We start from the raw sequence: 23,652 nt of genomic DNA on the forward strand, positions 1-23,652 counted from the left end.
GCACTTTGCTTTGATTACTCTCAAACTTAATCAGGGTGCGTCAGACACTTCAAAGTAAGCCTCTATCTTCACAACGATCTTGTCATTTCTCGTTTGTATTAAAGTTATGGCGTTTTCAACAAACCCACCTTTTCTCAGTTTCAGACTAACTCCAGTAAACACGTCCCAGCTGGACTTGGTCCAGATTGGCTACTGATTACTGAAAACCGTCCAATCAGGCTAGTTTGCAGCGGTTGAACTGGAAAGCCTCGACTCAGCAGGTTTACCTCATTTGAATTGCTGTCGGCCAATCAGGGTCCGGTATTGTCGGTGTTCTGCCTGTGAGGACTCAGGGTCCGCTATTGTGACTGCTCTGCCTGTGAGGACTCCAGTTCATTCAATTTCACTACAGTAATTCAATATACCGTAAATGTTAAATCCGCAGCAGGTTAGTTTGAAGAAAAAGTGGGAAGACTAATGCACTTAGCCCCCCCAACCCCTCCCTCCACTAACCACAGAGCCAGTACAGTAGCTATTAACCCCTCCCTCCACTAACCACAGAGCCAGTACAGTAGCTATTAACCCCTCCCTCCACTAAGCACAGAGCCAGTACAGTAGCTATTAACCCCTCCCTCCACTAAGCACAGAGCCAGTACAGTAGCTATTAACCCCTCCCTCCACTAACCACAGAGCCAGTACAGTAGCTATTAACCCCTCCCTCCACTAACCACAGAGCCAGTACAGTAGCTATTAATCCATCCCTCCACTAACCACAGAGCCAGTACCGTATCTATTAACCCATCCCTCCACTAACCACAGAGCCAGTACAGTAGCTATTAACCCCTCTCTCCACTAACCACAGAGCCAGTACCGTAGCTATTAACCCCTTCCTCCACTAACCACAGAGCCAGTACCGTAGCTATTAACCCCTCCCTCCACTAACCACAGAGCCAGTACAGTAGCTATTAACCCCTCCCTCCACTAAGCACAGAGCCAGGAGCCAGTACAGTAGCTATTAACCCCTCCCTCCACTAACCACAGAGCCAGTACAGTAGCTATTAACCCCTCCCTCCACTAACTACAGAGCCAGTACAGTAGCTATTAACCCCTCCCTCCACTAACCACAGAGCCAGTACAGTAGCTATTAACCCCTCCCTCCACTAACTACAGAGCCAGTACAGTAGCTATTAACCCCTCCCTCCACTAACCACAGAGCCAGTACAGTAGCTATTAACCCCTCCCTCCACTAACCACAGAGCCAGTACAGTAGCTATTAACCCCTCCCTCCACTAAGCACAGAGCCAGTACAGTAGCTATTAACCCCTCCCTCCACTAAGCACAGAGCCAGTACAGTAGCTATTAACCCCTCCCTCCACTAACCACAGAGCCAGTACAGTAGCTATTAATCCATCCCTCCACTAAGCACAGAGCCAGTACAGTAGCTATTAACCCCTCCCTCCACTAACCACAGAGCCAGTACAGTAGCTATTAACCCCTCCCTCCACTAACCACAGAGCCAGTACAGTAGCTATTAACCCCTCCCTCCACTAAGCACAGAGCCAGTACAGTAGCTATTAACCCCTCCCTCCACTAACCACAGAGCCAGTACAGTAGCTATTAACCCCTCCCTCCACTAACCACAGAGCCAGTACAGTAGCTATTAACCCCTCCCTCCACTAACTACAGAGCCAGTACAGTAGCTATTAACCCCTCCCTCCACTAACCACAGAGCCAGTACAGTAGCTATTAACCCCTCCCTCCACTAAGCACAGAGCCAGTACAGTAGCTATTAACCCCTCCCTCCACTAACCACAGAGCCAGTACAGTAGCTATTAACCCCTCCCTCCACTAACCACAGAGCCAGTACAGTAGCTATTAACCCCTCCCTCCACTAACTACAGAGCCAGTACAGTAGCTATTAACCCCTCCCTCCACTAACCACAGAGCCAGTACAGTAGCTATTAACCCCTCCCTCCACTAAGCACAGAGCCAGTACAGTAGCTATTAACCCCTCCCTCCACTAACCACAGAGCCAGTACAGTAGCTATTAACCCCTCCCTCCACTAAGCACAGAGCCAGTACAGTAGCTATTAACCCCTCCCTCCACTAACCACAGAGCCAGTACAGTAGCTATTAACCCCTCCCTCCACTAACCACTGAGCCAGTACAGTAGCTATTAACCCCTCCCTCCACTAAGCACAGAGCCAGTACAGTAGCTATTAACCCCTCCCTCCACTAACCACAGAGCCAGTACAGTAGCTATTAACCCCTCCCTCCACTAACCACAGAGCCAGTACAGTAGCTATTAACCCCTCCCTCCACTAACTACAGAGCCAGTACAGTAGCTATTAACCCCTCCCTCCACTAACTACAGAGCCAGTAGAGTAGGTATAGAGCTCAACAGTCACGTGACTTTCCATGACGTTTGCAGCCCTGGAAAAGAGTTCAACCATTCATTTTCTCCACAGACATTTAGAAAAATCCTTAAATAACGAGTTTTAAGGCTGGAACCAAGCTAACCCGTGACCTACTGAATCGTGAGTGACCATAAAACATTTCACTTGTAGAGCAAAAATAAAAAAATAGATCGGGGGGGGAAACGAATTTTCGAATCCCCCCGTCTTTATTTGGAAGGAAGGAAGTCTATGGCTGGATTTCACCCCGATGCCGATTCAGTAGCCTAACGAGTGACGTATCATAGGCAAATACAATATTTACAGTACGCTCTGGCGGTAGCTCGCTGTTAGCCGTTAGCCGCTACGTTTTGCTATCCAAGTGCTCACCAGGCTCAAGACGCCGCGATAGTAACGTTTAACCAGTTCGAATTACGCTCTTTCCAGATATCAGCTTTGATATCTGTTGGCCCGTTTGTTGACGATAAGCGAGATTTTGCCTTCTAAAATAATGTTTTTCACGGAGATATGACCGCAAACAGTATGGCCGCTACTTGCGTTTTATCGCAGACAAAGAGTATACCGCAGACAAGATGAGAAGCTGTTTCTTTTACAACAGCACGTGCAGCACATGTACGTTTTCATAGAGCATCAACGGGAAACAGGGAGGGAAAAGTGAGTGGAGCGGGGCTTTAAGCTTGAATGAATGAATGTGCAGACAGAGCTTTTATACAGCACCATGTGAAGAAATCCACTCCTTCAGATCAACAGGCAATAATGATTGTGCCTCTTTTCATGTTACAGTCTGTTCTTCACAAATCCAACGTCCAACTAGACAAGCATTAGAGGAGCACTTCAAACAAAGACTCTCTCTGCGACTGATATGAAGTTATCTGAACCTGACCATTTCTTCAAACACCATAGGAGATGTGTAAACAAGATCTTCTCTTCCCCGCTGTAGTCCTCCTGCTGGATGTGTCTGGCTGCAGGGCAACACAGTGGCTGGCCCCAGCTGCCTGTCAGTAGTTACTGATAATCATACTCAACAAATATGTCATTAAAATGTCTCCGGCAGTTTGAATATTGATGCTTTTATTTTGGTAACTGTCAAGGTTTGACATTTCAGCTGGCTTCCAGCGCCTACTGTAGTAATACTAAATCATAATGGTAGATGGGTCTTTTCCCATTAAAATCTCCAGTTCAGTAGTGGTAGTAGTTAAGCCTTTCAAGTTCAACTTAAAGCCAACTTGACATCACTGATGATGTCATCAGTGATGTCATAAGACGGATGCATGTAAACTTAAGTTGCACACAAACCCGCACGGATGTAAACTAGGGCAATAACATTTTGTGAGCAACACACACACACATAAAAAACACTCACCCGCACGTGTCAATGGAGCATGCGAGGCCACGCAGCAGCCGAGCTGCGTATGCGAGCTGCAGGGCCAGCTCGGCGAGCTGCAGGGCGGGCGAGGCCAATGGCTAGTTTATTAAACAATAATAATTACCATTACCAATAATTACCAATAATTCAATAATGTTTTTTTCTTTATTAAAATATTTGACATTTTGAAAGTTTGACTATTTTTATTTTAAACTCCCAGGATTGATAAAAACAAAAATCATTGGAAAAAACAACAACTAATCTGATCATATTACATCTAAGTGACAAATGTAATCTTTGAAGTCTTAAAGGCAGCCAAAAACGAATTATTCCTGCCGTCATTTGCTTTCATCATTCCTGTCATCCCTCCATCCATCCCTCCCTCCATCCATCCTTCCTCAACTTCTTCCCTTCCGCTCTCCCCCTCCCCTCCCCTCTGCCCCCCCCCCCCCCCCCCCCCCCCCCCCTCCCTGCACGCTGCCCAGGCTCCAGGTTCATCTTGCTGCAGGGGAGCCAGCTGGACGCGTCAGACTGGCTGAACCCGGCCCAGGTCTTGTTGTACTACCAGCAGAACGCCAGCGGGCCCTGGGTCAGCGAGCTGTGTGGACGACGCCTGCTGGACCCGTGTGAACACCAGTGTGACCCAGAGACAGGTGAGCCCAGAACAGACACACATTCTGGTCGGTGTGCTTGTGCCTTTGTGGTGGTGACATATAAGCATTGTGAATGATCAGTTTATTTAAATATCTGATTTCAGCTCTCTGGCTCCCTAGTTGACAAGCCCCTTCCATCTCGTCTATGGAGAATACAGTAAACTAAGCTAGGCTACCTGGCTAGCTAGCTAATGTTACCGGCTGTACTCTTAGCACACCTAGCTAATAATAGCACATTACATTATTCATGGAAGCACCGCTTATGAACTCTTATGCAATATAAGTGCTTTACTCTAAAATGTATAATATAATTTACATAACAGTACAGTATGTCATTTACAGTCTGAATTCCATACTCTACTGTATATTAAATAGCAGGAAACCCATTGTGTTTTAATGACCTTTCAGTATAAGTATCTAGTTTGCTTTTTGTATTTGAAAAAATGAAAAGAACAACGTACTGTAGGTGTTATAACTATAAGAATGGGTTTTTGTAAGCAAACCATAAAGCAAACTTAGCCATAAATAATACACAGGAAACAAAAACTAGTATGGTCCCCATTAACACTGGGGGACACTGAGCACTTAATTATGAACAGGAGAAGGGAGTCTGAAGTGCTCTAGGGAACACACATACACGCACACACACACACACATACACGCACAGTGTGAGCTGTTATTTATAAGCCTCTTCATTATCAACCACCTTATGCTACGAACTGAACAGTCAATAACACATGCTGTGAACTGTGCACGGAAAAGCCCAATGTTACTGTACACAGCATGCATTTATTTTAGTGTTCATACAGTAGCATGTTTTTTTTGTATGACACTTTTTTTTAACTCTTTCATTTTACCTCAACCTTTTGTTTAATTTCGACAAATATGTGAATTTGAGGAACAAGCAACAGCTTCCCTAGCAGTTACAGCCTATATCTTCACTGTGCCCCGCCCCCTACCATGGACTGTCCTGTATGGAAATATGGACATAGCTACCATAGACTGTCCTGTATGGAAATATGGACGTAGCTACCATAGACTGTAGTGTATGGAAATATGGACGTAGCTACCATAGACTGTAGTGTATGGAAATATGGACGTAGCTACCATAGACTGTAGTGTATGGAAATATGGACGTAGCCACCGTGACATCACACATTCGTTTGCGGACTCCCGTTTTGAAGCCTCGAGTTTGGGAGTTTGCCATCTTGGGTTTTCTGGAGCCAGACAGAGCCGCAGCACCGCCTGCTATTGGTCCGTGATCGACGAGCTGCGCAATCACTGGACAGGCAACCTGTCAATCACGCCCCAAAGCATAATCTGCTTTCTCGTCTATTTTACTCTAATGGCCCATTTCCACCGCTGGTATTGGCTCGGCTCCGCCCGGCTGGACTCGCTTTTTTGTACTTATCCACTGGTCAAAACCCAGGACAAACCCGGGTTGAGTCCTACTATTTCTAGTACCACCTCTGTGGAGGTTCCAGGGCTGTGGACCCGGTACCATACCGGTGATGTGAAAACACTGCAGACGACTGATTGGTCAGGCAGAATGGTGTTTACTGTCTCTCTGGATACTGTCAATGCTGGATACCAGTTTAGTGGCACTTTACCTTCTCTTCTGTGTAACGTTATTTCCCAAACTCTCCTGTTATTTCCAGCAGTGTTCTGTCTTGCTGCCTTCAGCTCTGATGAAATAAAATCGATCCCTTTGCTCAGCCTCAACATGACGGTTGTTTTCAATCGTTTTGAGAGAAAAAAGTCTGCGGCTCCGCTAGGCCGGAGCCGCGGGTTTTCCTGGCGATTGGCCAGGCAGCCGGCTTCTCTTCTCCCTGTAGCGTACCCCCCGTCCTCGGCTATGCGGTGCGGTACGGAGGCATGTAAATAACAACAAATATCCAATCTCCTAGCCGATGGTCTCGTTTGCTCATGTAGGTCATATAGAGGCACCAGTATTTCATAACCAGTGTTTTGGCCCCGAGATTTACTCGCTTTTGGAGCCATTGGTACTTCTGCCTTGACTTCATTTTTCAGAACTGGAGGTTGTGGCTTGGCCCTTACTCAAATTCCTCTCAATTGTATTTGGTGAAGAGCAGTCAGCGTGGAGAGATCCACTGCACTGACTCAGACTCAGAAGAGAGGGGGTCTCCATCATCCACTACCACCAGTCAAAACCATCAGCAGATGGGATCAGACCCGCCGGGAAAGAATGGCCTCACCACCCACTGCTAAATGACTCATTACAATAATTAGACTATTCCCATAGAAATTTATCTCTCACACACACACACACACACACACACACACACACACACACACACACACACACACACACACACACACACACACACACTCGCTCTCACTCAGACTCAAACGAACACGAACAAACCCCGCCCCCTTCTCCTCAGAGTTAGATCAGAAATGCCAGTCCAGTTGTTTTCAGTTCAATATGTTTTCTCTGTGATTATAGGCACTAGAGCAGTGCTGCTCGGGGTTAGCCAGGTCAGCCCAATACCAGACCTCAAAATATGCCTCTGCTAAACCATATACCCGCTTTTAAAGTCCAACAGCATTGTGCCAATTGTATTGTATTATCAACAAAGTAACACCATAAATGTTTAATGTGTCAGTTTTCCCTAAAACAGTTGTTTCACATAGGTCCTAAACTGGCCTCGTAGATACAGTATTATTATCATAAATCAAATATCTCTGTGGTTCTCAACCTTTTTGTAGTCTCGGGGATCCTGTCTGATAAGATTTAGTGAACCCCAGAACTGTCAGATTAAGATTAAGAGTGTGAAACCTATGAACAGAATAGTCATAGGCTATTACAATGTCACCGATGTCATGAATGTCCGATGTCATGAATATTACAATGAGAATTTACATTCTCTCAATGGGCTAACTTCTAGTTCAGACCTGTCAACTCTCCCATCTCTTTCTTGATGGACATCGTCTCTGTACCGAGGCACCACAAGCCAGCTGCCCGCTCTGCAGTTCAGCTCTCGTGGCTTCGCTCTGCCCCGCCATTGCTGCTTGCAGCTTTCTCGCTTTGAGCCCCTGCACAGAGCGCTATTCGCCCTGCCCCCTGGCTGCACAGAGCGCTGTTTGCCCCGCCCCCTGGCTGCACAGAGCGCTGTTCGCCCCGCCCCCTGGCTGCACAGAGCGCTGTTCGCCCCGCCCCCTGGCTGCACAGAGCGCTGTTCGCCCGCCCCCTGGCTGCACCCCTGGCTGCACAGAGCGCTGTTTGCCCGCCCCCTGGCTGCACCCCTGGCTGCACAGAGCGCTGTTTGCCCGCCCCCTGACTGCACAGAGCGCTGTTTGCCCCGCCCCCTGGCTGCACAGAGCACTCTTCACGGCACCCCCTGGCTGCACAGAGCACTGTTCGTCCGCCCCCTGGCTGCACAGATCGCTGTTTGCCCGCCCCCCTGGCTGCACAGAGCACTCTTCACGGCACCCCCTGGCTGCACAGAACATTGTTCGCCCGCCCCCTGGCTGTACAGAGCACTCTTCACGGCACCCCCTGGCTGCACAGAACATTGTTCGCCCGCCCCCTGGCTGCACAGAGCACTGTTCGTCCGCCCCCTGGCTGCACAGAGCGCTGTTTGCCCGCCCCCTGGCTGCACAGAGCGCTGTTCACCCGCCCCCTGGCTGCACAGAGCGCTGTTTGCCCCGCCCCCTGGCTGCACAGAGCGCTGTTCACCCGCCCCTGGCTGCACAGAGCGCTGTTTGCCCCGCCCCCTGGCTGCACAGAGCACTGTTCACGGCGCCCCCTGGCTGCACAGAACATTGTTCGCTACTGCCCCCTGGTTGCACAGAGTGCTGTGGGGCTGTGTGCTTGCGTCCCAGTGGTGCGGTGCTTAGTCACAATGTATTAATATCTCAGTTGCACCAAAGTGGACACTGCACTTCCTCAGGTTCCCAGCAACACAATCAGCAAGTAAGTCAATGGGATGAACGGTTCTCCAGATATGCGAACAACAGACATACAGACAGAGATGACTGGAGTTAGTAGAGAGATACTATTAAAACGTCCAAATCATTAAGGAACCCATTTGGGAGGAACAAATATGGTATTTGGTTTCAGGAACATATCTACTTGAAACCCACACTGCTGCGGTGATGTGCGACGGTATAAAAAAAATCTATATATTGTAGAACTGCAGGGATTATTTTCTCCTCTGGGATTTCAGCGGTTGTTGGATACACAACACCCGTTCAAATTCTACCAGGGGGATTAGACTTTTGCTGCTTTTCCTTCCCTCTTTGTCTTCTTCTTCTTGTCTTTTCTTGGCACCTTGCCCTCTTTATATGGCTGCGTGCGACGATGCTGATATGTTAGTTTGAACCTTTTCTCTTTGGGTGTATGCTGTACACACAGTACGCCATGCCTCTCTGGATAAGAACATCCATGAAATTGCCCATGTTTATCCTGCGTAAGTAACAGGATGGATGGATGGATGGATTGATGAACGTACAGAAGATGGAGAGATGATACAGGAGCTTGATGGAGAGAGAGATAGAGGGATGATACAGGAGCTTGATGGAGAGAGAGATAGAGGGATGATACAGGAGCTTGATGGAGGGAGAGATAGAGGGATGATACAGGAGCTTGATGGAGGGAGAGATAGAGGGATGATACAGGAGCTTGATGGAGGGAGAGATAGAGGGATGATACAGGAGCTTGATGGAGGGAGAGATAGAGGGATGATACAGGAGCTTGATGGAGGGAGAGATAGAGGGATGATACAGGAGCTTGATGGAGGGAGAGATAGAGGGATGATACAGGAGCTTGATGGAGGGAGAGATAGAGGGATGATACAGGAGCTTGATGGAGGGAGAGATAGAGGGATGATACAGGAGCTTGATGGAGGGAGAGATAGAGGGATGATACAGGAGCTTGATGGAGGGAGAGATAGAGGGATGATACAGGAGCTTGATGGAGGGAGAGATAGAGGGATGATACAGGAGCTTGATGGAGAGAGAGATAGAGGGATGATACAGGAGCCTGATGGAGGGAGAGATAGAGGGATGATACAGGAGCTTGATGGAGGGAGAGATAGAGGGATGATACAGGAGCTTGATGGAGGGAGAGATAGAGGGATGATAAGAGCTTGATGGAGGGAGAGATAGAGGGATGATACAGAAGCTTGATGGAGGGCTCTGTGTGACTGATCGATCATCCTGGATGCATATTGAGGAAAAGCGGTACGTCAAGAAGCTTTGATTGATGGTAGATTATTATAGATTTGACTCTGTGTGTTTTCATCTTTACTAGGTTGCTTTTGATCAAAGGACTTGTATACAGTTATGTATATAGTTTATAGTCATGTTATTATTATATTAAACACATAATATACATTGCCAGTCAAACGTTTGCACACACCCGATTGAATGTACAATGTTTTTCATTCTCTTAAAGCCATGTTGATCAAAAGGCTTCTGCTTTAGTTGATGTGTGAATTTCTTTCCAAAGCCTTTGTCTTTCCATCAAGGCAAAGTACGACTACTTTAAAGAATCTAAAATATATGATTATTTTTTTTATTCTTTTAACACTTTTTTCACTGCTATTCTAAAAGGTGGAAAACAGTAATAAATAGAGCAAAATGCGATGTGTCAGAACTTTTGAGTGGTAGTGTACATTAGGGCTGGCACGGATCACGGATAATCCGTGACCCGTACGGATCAGCCCCCACGGTTCGGAAACGCGGTTCGGTACATCAATGGTCCGCGGAAAAAGCACAGGAATGCGATCAGCGTGTTGCGGGCTGCACAAGATAACGAGAGCCACAACACACACACACTTTTCACGAACACATTATCACCGGATGTTGAAATGTTGCCTTAGGACACATAACAACAAAACAACACGTGGGGCCACTGAGTAGCTTAACGTAGCATCAACGTTATATTTCCAGACTCACCTGGTCTGGTCTGTACCCGTGTCAAATGACTGCAGGTTGTTAGCAAGCAACAGCTACGAAGTTAGGCATAGCAGTGCCACCTAAAACAGGAAGTTGGGTTGTTCTGCCGTCAGAGTAAAAGCATACATTGTGTCACTTATGAGAAAAAAATAGTTTTGAGCTGTGCAGGGCAACAAATGGTTAGAGAAGTATAATAGTATTAAAAAAATCTAATCAAAAATCTAATTTTGAGAGATTTTTTTTTTTTTTTTTTTTTTTTTTTTCTGACCGAAAAATCCGTGATCCGTGGCTCAAAATCCGTCACCCGATCCGATCCGTGGGTTTTCTGATCCGTGCCAGCCCTAGTGTACATATAAATACAGTATTTCAGGATGTACAGTATTTACAGTGCATACTGTACGTACGTACATACATACATACATACATACATACATACATACATACCGTACATACATATACATACATACATACATACATACATAGATAGATACATACATACATACATACATACATACATACATACATACATAGGAAAATACACGATTTATTAGAGTTTTATAGCTTTATTAACACCTACGATTTGTGTATAAAACCATCAAGCACGACATGGTAAACTCAGCATGAATACACAGAATGAACCTAATTGCTGTAATGGTGGCCCGTAGCTTCTTCTCTTCCAGCCTTGGAAGCAGCAGAACCACGCAGCGACTGTACATGATGTTTTATTCAACCCAATGTCTGCATTCCAAATTCCACATGATGAGAGCGGCTCAGTGATGAAACACCACGGAAGAACATTTTGTTGTCTAACAAGCGCTTTATCACTCCCTTCCCACAATGCATTTTGATCTTCCCAGCCTCCAAACTCGGCGCAACGAAAAAGCCGGAGCATGTAAAACAGAATATTATAATACGTCCTGTTTTAGCAAGTTCAAAACAATCTAAGTACGAGGAAGAGAGAGAAAATAACCAGCACGTAAACATCTCATGGTGCCTTTCTGGATGGCATGTATACTTGTAGGCCATACATTATTAATTGAGCCACCGTGTGGTGTAATCATGCTAAAGCGCCCCCTTTATTTGTCTTTTTTAGCTGACTCCTCTCTGCGTTCAGCAGACTGTGCGCTGAGCAGCTCATTTAATATGATGATGCCTGTCAAATGTCAGCTGCTGCCATTTTGATCAGCAAACGTTTTCACGCTGGGTTGCTAAATATGACACTTTCTCTGTCCCAGTAGCTGTTGACAATAGATTTCTGCCTTGCCAGCAAAAGCATTCTTCCCACTTGCATAAATAACAGTGATGTGAAATTGGGGGTGGTGGGGGTGGGGGTGCGTATAAAAAACCACATACAAAAAAAGCCAATGTATTTCCTAGGGATGCACCGATATCAAAATTTGGGCCGATACCGATAACCGATATTAACATTGCCGTTATGGCCGATAACCGATATTTACCGATGTCGATATGATCTGTATAAAAACACATTTCTATGATGATCACATTTTGTGCATAGTGAAAAACACATGTAAACACTGTGAATTTGAAAAAGTAATGCATTTCTTTATTTCCAAAACATTTGGCCGATGCAGATATGTAAAAAAATGACTAACATCGGCCCATACCGATATGATTGCTAATATATCGTGCATCCCTAGTATCCCCCCCCCCTCTTCTTCTTCCTACAAATACTTCATCATCAGAAAATCCATGGAGTCACAGTAGAATAGTGTGGAAAAACAAACAAGCAAAAACGACATGGCCTGGGGCTTCCTAATTGGGTTGCTTTATATGATCACCAACACATGTTACAACGAGACATACTGTAAATCCTGCTATTTGTTTCTCATTGCAGTCGTACCTGTAGCGCGTTCGTCACTGCAGGGAAGAAATCCCGCATTTATAGTCTTCCTAGTTTGCATCCATTATTCAGGAGCGGGAGTCTCCCCTGGGCAACGAGAGAGTGAGTTCTGAGACCTTTAAATGAATCAAAAAAGTTGGACCGCTGTGTCTCTCGGAATAATTTCAGAGAGACTCCGCGCGCACACACGCACGCACGCACACACACACGCACAGACACACACACACACACACACACACGCACACACGCACACACGCACACACACACAGACACACACACACCGCCAACAACAACCACTCCTTAAAATGAAATATGGACCAGGAGGACCTGCAGCAAGGCTTCAATAATTGTATTGTGTTTTTCATATGATGCATTCCTAATGAAACCACGCGTGTTTGTGTGTGTGTGTGTGTGTGTGTGTGTGCGTGCATGTGTGTGTGTGTGCTTGTGTGTGTGTGTGTGTGTGGGCCACAAGGAGATTGCAGGCCCGGCGCTATAGATAGCTTGAATCCAATCCCCCTTTATTCTCCTGGAAGAGATAGTGATGAAAATGGAGATGGGCCGTGACAATATCTGTGGCGCTCCTGCAAGACACGGAGAGAAAAAAGAAAAAAGGTTGCGAGTGTTTTAACATACAGTACCTTCCCTCCTCCTACCCACAATGCACCTCAACCGGAGCGCTCTGGGTGCCAATAGGCGGTTGTTTTACGGGGCCCTTCTCCCCCCGCCTCTCTGCGCGTCCGGCTGTGCGCCCCAGAGTGTGTGTGTGTGTGTGTGTGTGTACTGTACGTACTGTGTGTGTTTGGACATTTATGAAACACAAATAGCCACGGTCGCCCCCTCCGGTGACGCATGTTCCCACCTCATAACATACTGACTTGATTGCATGTGACTGCATGGAGTCATGCTAAATACACAATCTGCTGTGTGCGGACGTCTGTTGTGCACTGGCACAAAAGCCAGCGTCCGTGCAGCAGCATGAACCTCCATACAAGCTCTGCTATATAGCAGAGCCTGCGCTCTTCAAATCAATACCAAAAAACACAAGTCATCGCTCAACTCTCAGAGCAACCTTCCTCACCCTGCAGCTTCCCAATCAATGGAAGTCCTCCTGAAAGTAGTGGGACCAGTTCACTTATCTTGCCCCGAACTGCCCCCCAATGACAGTGAAATCAACAACTGCAGCAACAAAGCCTCCTCAGCCTTTGGGCGCCTCCTTACTCCTACAGGTTTTTTGAAAATGAAAATCTGAAGGTTAGCACCGAGGTTGCCGTGTACAATGTAGGTATGTGTCTCCACCCTCTTCTAGAAACATGGGCAACCATACAGACGGGCACATCACCAACCTGGAGGCTTTTTCCACACACACGCTGCCTCTAAAAGAAGTCCTCGGCCTGTCCTGGGAAGATCGTCTCCTTCATACAGAGCGTCTCTCCGTGCGTGGAAGCACCACTGGCTAAACCTCATCTCCCCCTGGATGCTATCAGCATGCCTGACCACCGTCTGCCCCGCCGAGGCCAACTCGGCGCTGCTAAACGGGCAGCCGGCAGACAAAAGAGGGGTTACAAGGACTACAGCAAAGACCCCAACCACCTAGAACCTCTAGCTATTGAGAGGACGGCCTGGCAGGTCACCAGAACAACTACACGACAGAACAACTACACGACAGAACAACTACACGACAGAACAACTACACGACAGAACAACTACACGACAGAACAACTACACGACAGAACAACTACACGACAGAACAACTACACGACAGAACAACTACACGACAGAACAACTACACGACAGAACAACTACACGACAGCATCCGGCAGAGGATGACCGAGTGTTACAACTGCCCAGCCACAAGCCACCTTCTGCAGGCTCTTGTGCTCGCCAAGGTGCTGAAGCCCCATCGACTGCTCTGCCTAAAGCCTGCTTTATACTCACCGTGCCGCGAAGGGCGCGGGGGCCGCAAGCGTCAAATGACGTCAATGTGTTGGCCGTGGTTGGGCGCTACCTCCGTAGGGCGCCCACCGCGTACCTGAAGATTTCTCACAGCGCGACCTCCGCACGGCTTCTCTCCAAACATGGCCGCTTTCGACCCACTGAGCCCTGAACACTGAGCTGTGTTTTCACCACATTTCTTGACCCCTGTGGTAGGCTAAACTTTGATTTGCAACTGTTCGTTTTTAGTCATTTCACCAAGTAAATGTGTTGTGTTGAGAGCATGTTTGAGAGAGATTTAAAAGCAGCACAGAGTAGGCTATCAGGGCTGAGAACTGAAACGGCTATTCAGTAAAAACAAGTTTGGTGCTTCATTCATGTGCTGATGTACGGTCGTTTTAGAGTGAAAGCGCACTCAGTACTGCACATAATAGCGTTTCATTGCGACTTTTCACGGGCTGTGAACTCCTGAGTATAAAAGCATCTGCCCCAGCGCGAGGTCCGCACGTGACTCGCGGAGCTCCACCTCACGGAGCCTTGCTCGAGTATAATGAGCCCTTAACCCATGCCGGGTTTTGAGAACTGTCCGCGGTGCTGAAGGCAGTAGCGCTCCAACCCCGGCCACCGCTGGGCAGAGTCCGCACCAGGTTTCCCCAATCTCCGGGGACCCGAAGGATCTCCAAGCGGGTTGCTGGCTTGCCACCGGCGGGAGTCAGTTGCCTATAGGAGATGGGTAGCTATCAGTCTGCAAATTACCTGTGATTTCATACACCTGTTTACGGGCGCCCATTTAACCTGTTGGTCCACAGACTGTCAGCGTGGTGTCTTGAGTCAACTGCTTGCTGTCAACATCACACGCATCCTTCTGTCTCCAACAGTGGAACAGCCAACCTCAGTCTGGTTCACCATTGACTTTTCTGGTTGTGAGTTATGCCCGCCTTTCCTCAGAGTAAGCCTGGAGGCTTTCCGTTTGTTCTCCACTCCGTTTTCACACCGAACTCTGAAGCCTCTTAGTCCCTCAGGGGATTTGGGATTCCTCGAGGAGAACTCTGTTTTGATTCTGAAACCTAAAGCTTGTTTTCCCTCTTGGGGATACTGACCCTTGAACTGTAATTGCGATTATCTTTTGAGTCGATAGAGGCTTTAAAACGCACCTTTTTGACCCAGCTACATCCTTGGGTCCAGCGTTTAGATGGCCGTCACACAGAGAGACGTGCCAAACGACATTGCCCGGGCTCCCATGCCACGCCTGCAGTGGAGTGTTGTGTGTCTCAGGCATTCAGCCTTCACAGCTCCATGAAGTGACACCAGCGCCAACAGCACGAGGATATCTGTTTGATGAGCTGAATATTTTTGCGCGAGTGACACAATAAATGCATTGGGGGGGGGGGGGGGGAAACGCGCACTCGCAGGCGCTGTCGGGCGCTGCCCACGCGACGGCTCCCAGAGGTTTCCGGGCTATTCGAGGACAGTGTTACTTACCGTATCTCCGTCGCCGCAAAATCTCATTCTGCTTTAGGAGGTGAGATAACACCGCGTGGGCGGCGATACACGGATGTGATAGAAGCATATAGTGTGAAGCGAAGGAATCGGGCTAAACGTTTAGCGGATTGGACAATTAGGGAATGCATTTTGCCAGCATCGAATACGTTTGAGCCAAGCGCCGTGTGACCTCGAGGGTTTTAGTGAAACGGCAATTAAAACAGGACGAGGCGTTTATCAAAGAGTCCAGCAGCAAACAAGATAAACCGAAATCAACCGCCGCAGCGCCTATCGTCTCATTGCCGGTCCCGGCATGAAGTTTACGCCAGACACAATTTAGTCTATCATTCAGAAAAGTCAAATTATCCTTCTAGTGTCGAACCTTTCGACTCTTGCACTGCACATTTAACAAGGTAGCGATTTTGTGTTGGGAGCTTTGTGCCATTCGGGAGCGCTGCCAGGGAGAGTGGAGGAGAAGCAGCCAGTTGATGGCAAAGGGCTGTGAGCAGGCGGTGCCAGACTCTCACAGCAACATCATTTAGGTGATTGGTCCTCTAGCCAGAAGAAATATGTTGCGTTTCTTATGGGAATAATGAGAGCAGCATGGAATGGTAAGGTATACATATACCTGAATTATTTCAACGAAGCCACTTTATGACATATTGAACCCTAAGAAATTGACTTTATTGATAAGAAATAAGAGTACCGCATCTTACTGGGGAATATTTCTCAAATAAGATGTTCCTCATTCCTCAAATGAACAACCCAGAGCTGCCATAGGAAGCAGAGAATGAAGAGATGCATAATGTCACATCAGTGTCAAACTAGGCATCCGCAATGAATTGTGGATCATCATATATCATGACAGAAGTTTCCACAATTTCCACAACCTGCCTACGAACATGAGGGTCCCAGGTTTGCGCCCCAGTGTTACCTCCGGCTTGGTCGGGTGTCCAAACAGGTACGATTGGCTGTGTCTGCGGGTGGGAAAAAATATATATAATAAAAACATTTCTACAATCATTAATAGATGTTCTGTAGTTATGGATACTGCTGCTCAATATAAGGGCGGCTATGGCTCAGGAGGCAGAGCGCGTCGTCCACCAACCAGAAGGTCGGTGGTTCGATCCCCGGCTCCTCCAGTCCGCATGTCGAAGTGTCCTTGGGCAAGACACTGAACCCCAAATTGCTCCCGATGGCTGTGCCAGCACCCTGCGTGGCAGCTGGCTGCCTTTGGTGTGTGAATGGGTGAATGTAGGCACATTGTACAAGCGCTTTGGATAAAAGCGCTTCATAAATGCAGTCCATTTACCATTTAGCTAAGAGCTGGGGCAAAACCTCAACATAATATTACCCATCTATCTTTCTAATCTAGAGACTACCTACATTTGCTCTTGGGTTCATTGAGACCAATAATCATGATCACAATATTAGGCCAAAAATGAGAAGAAAAACAAAAAAGCCATATCTAGATGCCCGACCAAGCTGCAGGTAACACGGGGGGCCTCGAACCTGCGACCCTCGTGGTGGTAGGCATCTATCTATTGGGAATCTATCAGTGCACTCGTCCTTGTGACGAAAAATACAGACTGCATGAGCAGTGATGAAAATAAAAATCTGAAAGCCAATGTGAACGCTCAGACTGAAGGATGGCGGCGTGCCGTGCACACAGGCTCTGGAGACATCCTCTATAGATGTCAGGGACTGGCTGTTGGATGCCCCCCTCCACCCCCACATTACGTTGTATCGCTGCGCTCCGCACACTACATAAGTGAGTCTGTGCCAGTTAACAGCCACTGCTGGTTTTTGAAGGCGGGGTTGAAATTGAAGGAGTGACAGGTCGTAGCACCGATGGTTCGAAAAATGGGCTGCGCCTCCCGTGTTGTCTGATCGCAAAGTCGTTATACTGATTGGAGAGGACTGAAGCCATCACTGGCATATGACTGGCCAAGTGAACGGTTCCCTCCCATAACCAGCCCTCTGAGGGAAAGTGTCCCAGACCCAGAGAGAGATCTGCAGCATGCAGTAACGTAGTGTATCAGCGTAGGAACTCTCATGGGTCTGGCGTTGAGACTACCGGTTAACTGTTTTTTTTTGTGTTTTTTTGGACCGCATTTCCATTACGTACAATGTTACTGCACTTGTGTGAACACTCACATTCATCCTTTCCCATGCATGCTCTATGCATCTGCAGGATCCTAAATGAGAGAGCAGAACAGATGTCCTTCTGTCTTGTCTCTGGCTATATGCGACTAATGAATATGCGTAAACCCAGCTTGCGCTGCCCCCGAACATCGCCATAACACATTTGAGCTTCCAGTATTCTCCTTTAACTAGACCTGTAACATTGTGTTCTAGCCCGGGAACCTGGCGAATCTGCCAGATCATGTTTTATTTGCTCTGGCAGATTTGCGAACTGTTCCGGTGATGTCAGGCTAAATGTATTCAGAACTCTGCACAAGTTTGTCCCAAAAAAAAAAAAATCCCTAAAACATGCAGCTTCATTTTTAACTTTGTGTGCAGTACAACTCTGTAAGATTGTGAACTGGTATGACTCCGTCTGAGTTCAGTTCATTTGCTCAACCAAGCCCCACCACTTAAGCTGTCCATATCTGAGGAGTGACGCAACACCGATGATGAAAAACCCAAAGATGAGAAGCTGATCATACTGATGTCTGGCACTCTCGTGGGGCGTGCGTGTATTTTGAACATCTCTGAAAGTAATTTTTTTCCGTCCTTTTCAAAATATTGTATTTTGGCATGTAAGTATGTAAGTAGGCCCTTGAATGATGGTGAAGCTAATGCTGATCATGGATCCTGAAGGTACCCCCGTACACTTATTACACTTATTGCCTGAAAACATTCAAGTACCTGGCAGAGGCATTTGTATAATTTTCGAACATCCAGGGCCCCATTGCAGTGGGGCCTGGTGGCATCGTCCCCCATGGGGACACTTTTTTAAGAATTTGAACAGCCCCCCTCCCCACCCCCCTCTTCTCTTGCCTCGTCTTTTTTTCCCTCCTTACATCTCTCTTTTGTCTCTGTCCTCTTCTCCTCTCTCCTACTCAGTTCAGCTTGGACAAAAGAACAGAGACACAGTTGAATAACTCATAACAACTTTAAAGGCTACATATGGAATTCGGTATGTGCTAATCAATCCTCCTCGGTCTCTTATAGAGTAAAACAAGACTAGGTCAAAAGCTAGTACATAGCTGGACTGTGTTCCAGCCGACCAATGGTGTACAGGAACTTCATCACTCACTCAGTCAGTGAAACATTCACGTTTATAGGTCCAGCCAAAAAAGCCTGATCAAATACAATCAAAACACAATGAGTTGAATCAAAAGCAACCTCATAGTACAGTGGAATCCGCTCACAGTGATCACGGTTATAGTGATCGATTTGACCCGTCTCAAGGTGATCACTGTAAGAGGAGTGCACTGTAGTCTTCTTTTGTTTCTTTATTAGATCCAGACTTGCCAGACTTATTTTAAGAAGCAAATGGATTCAGCCCTTCTCCTCGTAGACATATTACAGCTATAATAAAAAAAAGATCATTATGCTATGGGAAGGCCTAATCAATTTTGAATGGCTGGGAGAGTAGAGGTACTGTACACATTCAAAAATCTCATTCTTAAACACTTAAGGCTATTAATGTCTCTAATTGAAAATAATGTAGCTGTTTTATGCTTTCAATGTGCAGTAGCCCAAACAAATGGGAGGATGAACCTGATGACATTGACTTGACTATTTCCCATCTATCTGAATATAGAGATACATTTTTCTACCAATCAACAATCTAAGGAATCACACCTGTGTATAGTATTGTATTGATTAGTCGAGATCCCATGTGTTATAGGATCTCTGTTCATCCTTAAAGGGATAGTTCGGTTTGTTTGAAGTGGGGTCCTATCAGCTAGTCAGATACACTAATTTAATTAGGTACAGTGTTCTTGAAGCGGGGCGCAGCGTCGAACGAGATCCGGCACCCAGAGCAGCAGCATCACCAGCTTTTTCTCTCTAAGTCCTGGGGGTCAACAACTAAACAAAAAAACGTAATTTAGCCACCTAAAACAACGCCCACCTAAACAAATCGATATCCGTGTACATGCACGCTCTATTTTGACAATTTTTAGCGCTTTACTTTTCCGCAAAACAGCAGTTTCATTCGGCACTGCTTTTTCTCCCATCCGTACAACTACCGTATTCCTCCGCTCAAAGCCTGCACACAGCCGCAGCACTGGATTACTCCGCAGTTATTTGGGGGTAGGCTATTTTATTTCTCCCGGTTTGAAGACACAACAAATAGAATACACGGACGAAAATATGAGTGATTTTGATAGCGAGGATGATATGCCATTCACCTTGGTGACAAGAGGATACAATTATGAACCAGAGAGAATACAGAAGAGGAACTTTTGCAGAGAGTGAAGTGAACAGGCAGAGAGATGCGCCTCCTGTCTACATGCCTGGGTGCCCTGGCTGCAGACCTTTTTCACCATTCCCAGGATAAATTGTGGAAAACGTCCCAGACCAGAGAGGCCAGGTGACTTGTTGTCTCTAAAGTAAGTCAGTGTTTTGTCTCTCTTCTAAGCCTTCCTGTTTTGTAAACCGCGGCTCTGTGCTCTGTGCAGGCTTTTAGCGGAGGAATACGGTAGTTGTACGGTTGGGAGAAAAAGCAGTGCCGAATGAAACTGCTGTTTTGCGGAAAAGAAAAGCGCTGAAAATTGTCAAAATAGAGCGTGCATGTACACGGATGTCGATTTGTTTAGGTGGCCGTTGTTTTAGGTGTTTTAGGTGGCTAAATTACGTTTTAGTTGTTGACCCCCCGTACTTACAGAGAAAAGGCTGGTTTGGCTGCTGCGCTGAGTGCGCGGTCTTGTTCCACAATGCGCACTCACTCCTGAACACTGTACCTAATTAAGTTAGTGTATCTCACTAGCTGATAGGACCCCACTTCAAACAAACCGAACTATCCCTTTAAGCAGCTTGTGTCTGTGTGTGTGTGTGTGTGTGTGTGTGTGTGTGTGGATGGGTGGACGCGTGTGTGTGGGTACACGGGTATACAGATAGTGCAGTGCAGAGCCGTATATATAGAAGAGTCGCGACATCTCCATTCACTCCAATGGACCAGTTTTTTACTCTCAACATTTCCAGGAAGTAAGGTTCTGGATTAAGCAGCACTGTCGAGTTGCAGCAAAATGACAGTTTGTGATGTACTATGAAAGTTTTTTTTTAAAGAATCAAATTGTACATTATCAGCTTTATTTTAGCATTCAAAAGTAGCGCGAGACCCCTTCTTGGCTATTCATTGGCTAATGAGTCACGCATTTTGGATCTCAGCTAATGCCACTCTCTCTCCAAATTGCTCTGGTCCAGTGTACCTATTATATTGGTGATTTTTTTTTTATATATATTTTATTTTTTAATTTTTTTATATGCAATAAAGACACACAAGAAAAAAACAAAGACACACAAGCTCAGTCACAGGAAAGGAAAAGAAAGAAAAAGCATACACATATCAACATTACAACATCGTAGTGAGGTGCTACCATGATATATAGAATCCAGTGTGAGGAATAAACGAGATATCAGTTGGGTGAGTTACCCGTTGCCCCTAACCTCGTCCAAGTATGCCATAAATGGGTCCCAGATGGTAGAAAACTTCCTAAGTGAATTGGTCCTCAGGACCCTGAGTCTCTCCATACGTATAACAGAAACCATGTCTGACAGCCATAGCTGAAAAGAAGGTGGGGAGGGGGACTTCCACTCCCTTAGGATGAGTAGTATATATTGGTGATGATCTGTATAATGTGTTCTCTGTTCCTTTTTTTCTTTTTCCTATTTTTATTTTTCTTTTCTTCTTTTTCTTCTTCTCTTCTTTCTCCCTTGTTTTTGTGTGCTTTGTACATTTTACCACCAATACCTATAGTGTTCTGGGTTGTTGTGCTTTGACTGTTTTGATCTACAAAGGAAACAATGAAAAAGTATGAGACAAAAAACAACAACTCCTTAAGCATTGAGAAAAACAGTGTTTTATTTTGGTCTTGGCCTTTGTGGAGAGAATTTAGAAGTTGTTGTAATACCTCCCTCAAGACCTAGGGGGCGCTATCTGCAGTAAGCTGCTCTAATCTAGGACTTCCTGTGAGAGGAGAGAGGTCTGAAGTGATTCTGGGTCAGTCCCCAGAGACAGCAGAGAGGAGGAAGGGGGGGCTGAACCAGCGCTCTGTAGCTCTATAGACTTTGTTTTTGTAAATAAATCATTTTATACTTTTAAAATTCTAGTTTATTCGTTTTTATTATGCTAGAATAGTCATTTTACCACACCTCGAAGGGAGCTCAGTTTGCTCTGGTCTCGGTCCTGACTTGGTCTCGACCTCGCTTGGACCTGGTCTTGACTCAAACTCGACTTGGCTTGAGCGCGGAATTGACTTGGACTCAGCTACGGTGCTAAGAATAGTTGTAAAATGCTACTTCAGTGCACCGACTGCTGAGGTCATTTCTTTTTCCATTCAAGTAATATGAAGCGCAAAATGAGTCAATAGGATTTCCATTAGTCTGCCAGTCACTGACAGTTGACCTTTCCCATTAACAGAGGTGCATGAAGGCCCAGGGCCTCTCCCCTTCACTCGTCCCCTTCAGAACATGAGCACAGCATGTTGTACATGTCACCCTAGAGTAACCTTCTCAAACCAAAGGTGAGTCACCATCAATCTTACTGAGCCATGTCAAGGCCGCCATCCCTCCTGAGAGCTGACAGCAGAACAAAAAGCCGACGTTCCTCGCTATAAAAAGCTCCACTTGTCGGGAGAACGGCAGAGCGCATCGCGGACAGGGCCGGGACTCGGCACCAAATTGCCCCGAATTCTCATTTGTGGGCCATGGGACGTTTTAGTTTACCTCGATGCCATGATCTCGAGGCAGTGCGGATGAGCAGTGTTGCATACGATTTTATTGGCCGTTGCCCCGAAATGTCGCATGTCTGCCGAGGTGCTTTTTTTGGAAAGCCAGGACCGGTTGAGGCTGTCAAGCCTGTCTTCGGCAAATAATCGCAGTGCCAAGTCTCCATATTGATTAAATAGAGACTAATCACTGTCATAATCACGTCCCATTGGGGGCGGTGGGGAGGGGGGAGGATGTATTAAATCAGCAGGATTATCCAGATAACTGTGAAAAAGGCTTAACTGAGTCTATTACGTCTATAAATGTTTGGAATATTTAGTCGAAATTAACTTCAATATTTGCTCTTCGGGCGTTTTACAGTATTTTATAGACCGTTTCACCAGAATTCTGTTTCTATAGGAACAGTCAGTTTGGACTCAAGTTTATTTGCTGTTAGTTATTGTATAAGTAAATGCTGCAACAGGAAGTAGGGCTAGTGCCAATTAATTTAGAATGTTTATTTTGTCAAGTTGAAACGGTCTCTATACTGTGTGTTCTAAATGCTGCGCACACCTCATTCAGTCTCTTTAAATATCACTTGAAATACAGCGGTAATTTACCTTGGCAGGTGAACCAACGCTTCTCCCCCCACACGCCGTGTCGACTCAAGGAACTTTCAAATGTATGCTAATGAGCTTTAGAGTGATTGCGAAACTTAAAGAGTGTGTGTGTGTGTGTGTGTGTGTGTGTGTGTGTGTGTGTGTGTGTGTGTGTGTGCGCGCGTGTGTGTGTGTGTGCGTGCGTGCGTGTGTGTGCGTGTGTGTTATCTGTTGAGGTGTCTTGGATCATTGTCCACGTATGCAGAGTGTCTGTTATCCGCCTGAGACCAGCCTGGAGTCGGGTACCGTCAGCTGAGATGGCCGGTCGGGTGTGCGGTCTCTGGTCCTCCAAAATTATATTTCCAAATAGGCATTATTTTTGCGTTATTTTGCTAAACCGATTGCATATTGGGCTCTACTAGTTACGTTTGTCTGCTAAAACCTCATAAAGTGCCATATTAACCATAGATATTAACCATTATAGAGCCCCAACTAAACGGTTGCCTTGGGGGAAAAATGGCATCGCTGATTTTTCTACTGCTCCTTCAGTGGCGAAATG

At 46.4% G+C, this 23,652-nt stretch overlaps 1 protein-coding gene across 1 annotated transcript in view; it reads left to right on the plus strand.

Annotated features, from left to right (window-relative positions):
- Positions 1–23,652, plus strand: part of astn1 (astrotactin 1) — a gene marked incomplete at both ends in the record, with an annotated part of 525,801 nt that overhangs the window by 160,123 nt on the left and 342,026 nt on the right. The window contains one exon of the mRNA XM_083653323.1: positions 4,245–4,412. Coding sequence (XP_083509449.1) covers positions 4,245–4,412 — 168 coding nt within the window. The remainder of the gene's footprint in view (positions 1–4,244; positions 4,413–23,652) is intronic.

The sequence above is a fragment of the Poromitra crassiceps genome (genome assembly GCF_964638095.1).
Source record: "Poromitra crassiceps genome assembly, chromosome: 17".
In the NCBI taxonomy this organism is placed as follows: Eukaryota; Metazoa; Chordata; class Actinopteri; order Beryciformes; family Melamphaidae; genus Poromitra; species Poromitra crassiceps.